At 31.9% G+C, this 9,246-nt stretch overlaps 1 protein-coding gene across 1 annotated transcript; it reads right to left on the bottom strand.

The window, feature by feature from the left end:
* Positions 1-7,441: 7,441 nt before the first annotated feature.
* LOC128126642 (early light-induced protein 1, chloroplastic-like) lies at positions 7,442-8,189 on the bottom strand. The gene has a single exon (XM_052764481.1). The coding sequence runs from the start codon at positions 8,029-8,031 to the stop codon at positions 7,516-7,518; it is 516 nt and encodes a 171-aa protein (XP_052620441.1). The 5' UTR covers positions 8,032-8,189; the 3' UTR covers positions 7,442-7,515.
* Between the last annotated feature and the right edge of the window lie 1,057 nt (positions 8,190-9,246).

Here is a 9,246-nt window from a genome sequence, read left to right as displayed (position 1 = left end):
CAAAAAACAGCAAAAAATAAATAATTTTATGAAAATTAGGTTTATGGTAATAGAGAAAAAAAATAATTTTGTGAATTTACGACTAAAAACATAGATAAAAAAAGGGTTTTCTATAAGTACCCTTATTTTTCCAATTTCACCTCCTTGATTTGATTTTTTGTCTTTTGTTGTTTTTTTTTTGTTCTTTTTTTTACTATTTTCTTTTTTTATTGTTTTTATATTATTATTATTATTATTATAAATTTCGAACAAAATTTTATAATACGGACGACATTATAAAATTCGAACGGCTATATAAAATCGGTTTTTAATTATTTTTTATTACATATTTTAATATAATAATAATAATAATAATAATAATAATAATAATAAATATTATTATTATTATTATTATCATTATTTTAAATTTCGAACAACATTTTACATATCGGAAGACATTATAAATTCGAACGACTATATAAAATCAGTTTTTAATTCTTTTTTTTATTTTATAAATCGGTTTTTAAAATCGGATTACATTATAAATTTGGATTAAATTTTAAAATTCGTACGACATTACAAAGTTGGACGACATAATAAAATTCAAACGACTATATAAACGGAACAAAAGCAAAGTTTTTGTTTGTTTACCACGGATATATTAATTAGTACGTTATTTACATTTGCGTGGTGCGTTATGCGGATTGAAAACAAACTTTACTTTTATTCCATTTTATATAGTCGTTAAATTCAAATTTTATAATGCCGTCCGAATTTATAATATTGTCCGAATTTTATATGGTTATCAAAATTTCTTATAATAATAATAATAATAATAATAATAATAATAATAATAATATTATTATTATTATTATTATTATTATTATTATTATTATTAAAAGAAAAAACAGCAAAAAACAAAAAGGAAAGAAAACAAAAAAAAAAGAAAAAAAAAGAGAATAAAATGATGTTAAATCAAATGTAAAAGGTTGATTAGATTGACGTTAGGGGAAGGGGGTAAAATCTATTAAGGGGGTACTTACAGCACAACCCATAAAAAAATTATGAAATTTTATTTGAAAAATTATTTTTATAATATTATTTATATTATTATATTATAAAAACATTATTGTTGTGTTTTTTGTCTTAATAAAAATAAGTTTAAAATTATGAATATTATTGATATCCTTGTATCAAGTGTATACAAAATGTATTAGGTGATGGAAATTGTGATGTTCGATCAGTAGTCGTTTGTCTCGGGCATGATGAAGATGAGTGACTTTTCTGTCACACCCCAAAACCGAGAACGGCAGAAACGTTCTGCGGCGGAGGACGTCATGTAATGTATCACAACAATGCAAAGTAGTAAACAAGCAACAACATCATCCATTGCATTAAAAGTATAATTTTAATTACAAGTGTGTTCTTTCATAGTATAAGACAACATAATGAACAATCTACATAAAATAGGAGTCTTGATTTCTCCATCTTCACAAAACCTGGTCGTCGTACCTGTCTATTTGTGACCTGAGAATACAAGTATTTTGAAAGCGAGTATCAGCAATAAAGTTGGTGAATTTATAAGTATTAATGTGTCTTAGATTTGTAAAACTGGAAAGTAAAGACTTGTGAACATTTGGAAAAAGGTTTGTATAAGTATGAACTGTTTGAAACTAGTTTGAAAACGTTTGAATACCCTAGCAAATCCCTATGATTTCTATTAGTATAAAGAGTAGTCTTCTACCAAGACTAGACTGTTTTGAAAGTAACAAAGATGGTTTTTCCCTTGGATGACTACTATTAACAAAATATATAGTCTACTTCGTCATTTATGTGAATGTATCACAAAATAAAAGTAATAGAAAAAATATAGCCATATAAGTGTTATCCTTTTTTATTAGGATCAACTCGACATCGCGACTGCCGAAAAAGTATTAACCTTGAATATCCGTAGATGTTTATTTTCCTCTGTAGCTAACAGCAGGTTGAACGAATGGTTAGTCCCGTAAAGGTACCCTAATATAAGTATTAACCGTAGGCATCCGTAGATGTTAATTACCTCTGTTGCTAACAGTTGGGTGCTGGAATGGTTAGTCCCGTCTTAGTAAGTAAGTAGTCTTCTAACGAGACCCGCTGTAAGTAAGTAATAATATGATTGGTAGTCCCTATTCTACATTTGGAACTAAAGGTGACTTCCGCAACGAATCGCTAGGTCGAAATCCATATTTATTACCAAATCATATATATATATATATATATATATATATATATATATATATATATATATATATATATATATATAAGCCCAAACTATACCTATAATAGCTTGGTAGGGATATATGAACGTATACCTTTGCTACCCAAAGGTACTGAACCGACTGATCAGAACTATTATGTCCGTATATGTACACATGATATATAACTTAATATTTAAACGACCTTTGGACGGATACCCGATACCCTACCAGACCACATCCCAACGGGGAAAAGGAAATAAAGCGGGTTAGCCTTCCTAAGTCCTTTAAGCATTATTTATATAACTATACATATACAGACATGCTTTTAACAAGGTATCTATGTAAAGGTATCCATGTATGTGTATCCAAGTAAGTGTATCCAAGTAAGTGTATCCAAGTAAGTGTATCCATGTAAGTGTATCCAAGTAAGTGTATCCAAGTATGTGTATCTCTTCATATAGCATTTAGTATAGACTCATGAATGAACTGACTCTGGCGTAATTCCTTGTAATAGGAATAGCAAGTAGTATCTCCTAACTATACCTATAATAGCTACTAGAAATATACAAGTATCAACGAAGGTATACCTTTGCTAGCCAAAGGTACTGAACTGACTGAGGGCACTATTATGTCTACATATGTATACATGATATATAACTAATATTTATACGACATTCGGACGGATAACTGATACCCTACCAGACCACATCCCAACGGGGAAAAGGAAATAAAGTGGTTTAGCCTTCCTAAGTCCTTTAAACATTACTTATATAAATATACATATATGGGCATGCATTTGATAATATAAAAGCATAAAAGGAGTTTTGTAAAACCTTTGAAAAAGATTAATATCTAAGAAAAGTTAGACTTGATGTCATTTTATAAAACGATTTGAAAGTATTTTGTTTGAATAAACAGTTTAAGTATAAAGAACACCTTTGTTTGAAATACATTTGTAACAAAGTTTGAAAAGAAACATACAGTGTATAAAGCAGTTTGATAAAGAGTTTTAAACATATAAAAACGTTTAATAAAGTCATTTCAAAAAATCTATTTGGTAAAACAGTTAACGTATACTAAATCTATTTGCATGTTACTTATTAATCACATGTGATTGATATAATAACTAGCATGATTCAACTTGTATTCCCCCCCCCCCCCCCCCCATAAAGCATTTAAAAACATTTAGAAACATTTAAAAGGTTGATTCAAAGGGTATGAACTCACCTGCAGTAAGCAGATCGGAAGGAAGTGTCGGACAAGTGCTTGGTGTCAATTGAAGACTTAGACACACACAATGATCCTAATTACATATGGAGACATATGTATATAAAAATTAGTGATCTAACACTAATTAAACATGTATAAACATCCTATTGCGAGGAAAACACTTTTGTCAAGTGCTAGGAGGCTATCGGGTTGCAACCAAGGAGTGTAAAGCCTCATACGGGAGTTTATGGTCCAATGACCATCTTTATTGGAGTTTACGGCCCAGGGGAGTTTACTCCTGGGCGTAAACTCTACATTGGTCACCAAAAGGGGCTTAAAAATCTAAGGGCTTTAGTGGTTAAGTGCTCCAAAGCTTCAAAAAAGTGTTTGGGTGGGTTTAAGGTCCTAAAATGACCTTGTTTGGTGTTCACGGCCCTGGGACCACTCCCCCATGAGTTTACGGCTGTAAACTCATGGTAAGGAGTACCATTTCATGAATTATGGTCCTTAGGTCAATGGTGTAAGGTTCTATGACACTAACCAAGGCTTACTAAGGTGTTAGGGTGTCATTTGCACCCTTAAAAGGGGTTTGCGGCCCAAGAACATGCCCTAGCCATAAACTCCTTGAATCCCATGATTCCTTATGTTTTCTAAGCTCTAAATATGCTAAACTTAGTGTACAATGAGTTGGATCAAGAGTACTTACGATCTACAAGCTCGAATGGTCGGTTTTGGCCAAGAACACTAGTGTGTGTTCTTGGTGTAACTTGAAGATCTACAAAATGGAATGATTTCACGGATGAAATCATGTAAGATTACTAGTTCATGCAAGATATCAACTAGTTAAGACAATAAGCTTACGGGTTTTGAAGACCGGGGACGAAGATCGGGATGATACTTGAGAGGATTTGGAAGAAAATCCGGCCAAGAAAGGGAGAAATGAGAGGAAATGACCCAATGATCTATATATACCCTTGAGTTTATGGCAACATGAGTTTACGGTCGTAAACTCATGGTCTTGTGGCCGTGAACTCACTTAGATGGGGTTAGGGTCCGATTTGCTACACTGTGGTTCTAGCGGGTACTTTCTATCACTTATTCCTTAAGTGTATTAGGTTCAAAACTCCTTAGAATGACCTGTAACCTGGCTGGAACTTTGTACTAATTATTTTGACACCCAAATGGATTGATTGACTAAGCTTTATAAAATAAAAAATTTCGGTTGTCACATTTTCATTCGTCGACAATTATATGATGAGTTATTGACTTCATACGAAGACTATTCTAGAGTTTTCGTTGGATGTGATGGAGTACTTGATTCATTGTTTTTCTTCATGTCATAAATTTAAAGTTATCAATATGAATAAAGTTAATAATAAAAATATAATTACAAATTAATAATGATTTATTGATTGTGTTATAATGAACAAATAATAAAAGTTTCACAAATAATAATTATATTGTAATGATGACATAAAAAGTAAAGTTAATGATAATTATATGGTAATAATTTATCATCATTCATCCAAAAAATAAGTCTAAGAGCATCTCCAATGGTTAAGTTGTGTTATAACTTAAAGTTATTGTCAACTCATCATTCTATTTATTTTTAAGCTCTAATTAAGTTATATCTGCAAAGGTTAACCTCAACATAGTGTTTTTTTTTTTTTTTTTTTTTTTTTTTTTTTTTTTTTTAGTTTAGTTTAACTAGTTGATCCACATGTATATAAATTGTTTCTTATAACCCCTTAAACTAATTAGTTGTTTTTAAACACATCATATTTTTATTAAAATATAGTTTGTATTAAAATTTATTGTAGTTATAATATATAAACATTTGTAACATCTAATAGAAATAATTATTTATTAAAGAAATCAATATTATTTCAACTAAAATAAAATTATGTAGGTAAAATGAAATATTTTTAAAGATAAAGGATTAGACTCGATAAACATTTATACTATATTGAATATTCAATATATATTGAATGATCAATAAAAAAACAAAAAAACTATTATCTCCAATGATGTTTAATAATATTAAGTTATCAAGGAAATAGTAAAAAACTATAAATAAATTATCATTGGAGATACTCTAATAATATAACTATAAATTAGTGTTGTACGTTGGTGTGTACGGGACATTTTAAATAAATTCTATAATTATAATGCATCCATGTAACCTGTTCATTTAGCACCCTATCCTAAACATGCATAATGCCTATACTTATTTTTGGCTTTCCGTCTATGGTGCTAATTTTGTTGATGGTCCGATCAGAAGAAGAAAAATATTCATGTTCATTAAACATTCTTTGATTATTATCATTACGAGCATTTTGTAATTCATAGATGCTATGTTTTAATATACTATAGAGACGTAAATCCTTAGGAGCTACATATTCTCTTACTTACGTAGTGATAATATTATATTTACTACTAGGAAAACGATCATTAGCCGCGTCAAAAGTCACCGGTAATAAGTCGGGTAGTCGCCGGTAATAGTAATAGCGGCGACGCGTCGCCGATAATAAGTCGTCACTACTGTTTTGTCGCTATTGAGCAAATTGTCGTTGCTAATGATATTTGTCGCCGCTAATGATGTGTGTCGCCGTTAATAACAATGTCGTCGGTAATAACACAGTCGCCGGTAATAACAATTTTCATTTTTTTTAATTTTTTTTAATTAAAGATTTTGGTTGCCGGTAATAATGTCGTCGGTAATTACATAACAACATTTGATGAAATATAAAAAATAATAGTGTCGACGCTAATTACATAACAAACATCCGATTATAATTAATTAAATATTAAAAGTCATAATATTCGATTAAACTTTTAGCTAACTATTAGCGGCGACATTTTTAACTTTTAGCGGCGACATATATGTCGCCGGTATTAGGTTAATGCGGATAAGAAATCCCAACCGTTGGATTGGATATTTGATCATACGGGCTTAGATGTAACGGATGGGGAAAACATATTTTCGAGTGATAACCCTTTAGCGGGGACATTATTAACGGCGAAGTGGACTTTTAGCGGCGACTCTAGCATTTGTCGCCGCAAAAAGCCCATGTCGCCGGTAATAGTGTCGCCGCTAAAGGGTGATATTCTTGTAGTGATTTAACTTTTCGAAAATTTCGTTATATTTGTTTTACCTATCTTTTTAAACAGTTTGTTTGCATTCTCAAGATCATTAAATCAAATTAGGTATATTCAAGAATGAAGATACCCTTTGCGAGTGGTTATATAGATGAATTTAGAGGTTTTTAACTATTTACTTGGATGACTCAGGCACATTGAATATCAAAATCGTCAAATCGTTTTTTTTTTTTTTTTATGATACATTTGTTAAAAAGTGAAATAAATAAGATGACTGTTATCTTCAAGAATGAAGACAACCTTTGCGAGTGTCTATATCTCTAAACAGTTTCATCGTTAACATATTAAATAGTTAGAAAATCATGGTTAACATATTAAATAGTTAGAAAATTAAATTTACATCATGAATTGATGGTTTCCCAAAATAAATGAATTTCACGAATGTTCAATGGGCTAACTTTGTGAGAAAATGTTCCTCACGGACGTCATTTTTTATAAAAAGAAATAAGAAAAATGTCACGATCACTATATATAAGGCCAAAATATGGCCATTTCACGAATAACTTGTTATATTATATAATGGTTTTGTGATCGTTTTGCTTTTAAGGTATCTTAACAATAACTTTGCTTACATCTCCTGTTCCTGTGAGCAAGCTGTAAAACTAGGATTGCAATAGACACCTAATTACACCGAATGTTTAAGTATTTTATACTTTGACTCTTATATCAATTAGTTTAGGTTGTTTTATTCAAGATCATGTGTTATACACTTATACATATATACAGGGTAAACGATTTGTTTATTCCCCTAAATTTTATCTTAGTTTTTGGTTTTATACTGTATTATGTTCTTTTATATTATCAAACATATGTTTTTCATGATTTGAACCATGTTAGGTCAATGATACAAATAAATATTCAAAAGAATATACATTTTCCTGTTTTATATTTAATTATGTAATAGAAAAGTTTGGATTTTGGAATACATTATCTAGACAAGAGCACTGCCTTTAACATATTCAGTGAAAGCCAAAGCCACCAGCCCCAACATCGCAACCCGTCCATTCCAAAGCTCTGCATCTGACGTCATCAGTCCACTCGACTTCGACTGCACACTCACTCCTTTAAACAACGGCACCAACGACGCTAACGTCAACACCATGCTAGTGCCGACAAACACCGCCACTCCGCCATTGCCGATCTGGGCAAACACGTCTTGACCGCTGCTCACTTCTACCGCCATCGCCGACACAAACCCGATCATCGCCAACCTTCCGTTTATCCTCTCCGGTGCCGGTCCGCTGAACGCCAATACGTCAGAGAACTTCGAGCTGACCTTCGGTGCAGGCGGTGGAGGAGGAGGAGTGGTCATATTTGGTGTGGTTGCTTGTTTGGAACTCCCGGTTTCACCACTTTGTGGTGTCTGTGCCATGCACCTGATGGAGAATGTGGGATTTCTCTTGAAAACTGTGATGGGGACTACCATGAATATTGAAGAAGCAGCCATGTCGGAAAAAGATATATGAAGTTTTGAGGGAGGAGAGAAGGTGGTAGTAGTACTGGTGGTGGTGGTGGTTGAAGTGGAGGATGAGGGTTTGAGGAGGTGGGTTTTATAGGGTTGGGGAGAACTGGTGAAGACAAAGGAGAGTGGATGCTTAGAGGAGCCACGTTAAGAGACTTCACGTGGCTTTCGAAATTGCCGATGAGGGGTGGTTGTGGTTAAAAAGCCTCTACATCTACACTTATTTCACTAATCGTGTGTGGTGGGGTATGTCGACAAATTAAGGATTTTGGGTTGAACCTTTTTCGGTCTTCCGTCACTAAGTCGGATTTTACATAAGCTCCTTTGTTGTTAGATGGGACAAAATACATGCATCCCATGGACTAGAATCTAAAAATTAGTGATAATACTATAATGTTACAAATGGTTTAGAAAACATTCTAAGGGGTATATCTAATTGGTCTCATAATATACCCACTTTCCAAGTCATTATAAAAGATTGTTTTATTACCTAAAAACACCGCTTCCAAGTTCTTTTTAAAAAATAGGTTTTTTTAGTTGAACCTCTTTTATGACTAGTTCGATTCAATACGGTTTCTATAAATTTATGTATTTATTATTTCTTTTATATATATATATATATATATATATATATATATATATATATATATATATATATATATATATATATATATATATATATATATAACCAAAAATCATTCTATAAACATAAATCATTCTATAGTGAACTTATATTATAAAACCATAGACATAACAACTGATAAGTATTGGTCTACACGTTGTTCATACCGTTGTCTAGTGTGCGTCAAAGACGTGCCCAATAGTGTGGTGCGTCATCAAACTTCGAGTTGTGTACATTCTAGATAATCTCATTGATCGAGATGTTTAATTTGTTTGAAAAATTGTTGTTTTTAACGGGCCGAATGAAATTTAATTATCCAAGTCCAATAAACGATATCTATCATACCGATTCAACCTAGTGTTTGTAGAATATGTCTGATTTGAATTGTTCTAGGAATTAACATAAACTTTCGTTATTGAGCTGCTCTCATCTCCGGTCCCGGTCCTATTGGTCGAACATAAGGAATCATACACAATACTATATGTTCCGTTCCTAAGGCCTAGCCTATCATGGTCCCCGCCCTTACTCTGCTAATGATGAGATAAGAAACCCCGTCTACACTCAGCTAGTGATGAGAT

The sequence above is a fragment of the Lactuca sativa genome, chromosome 6, assembly GCF_002870075.4.
Source record: "Lactuca sativa cultivar Salinas chromosome 6, Lsat_Salinas_v11, whole genome shotgun sequence".
In the NCBI taxonomy this organism is placed as follows: Eukaryota; Viridiplantae; Streptophyta; class Magnoliopsida; order Asterales; family Asteraceae; genus Lactuca; species Lactuca sativa.
This window is presented reverse-complemented; position numbering and strand designations above follow the sequence as displayed.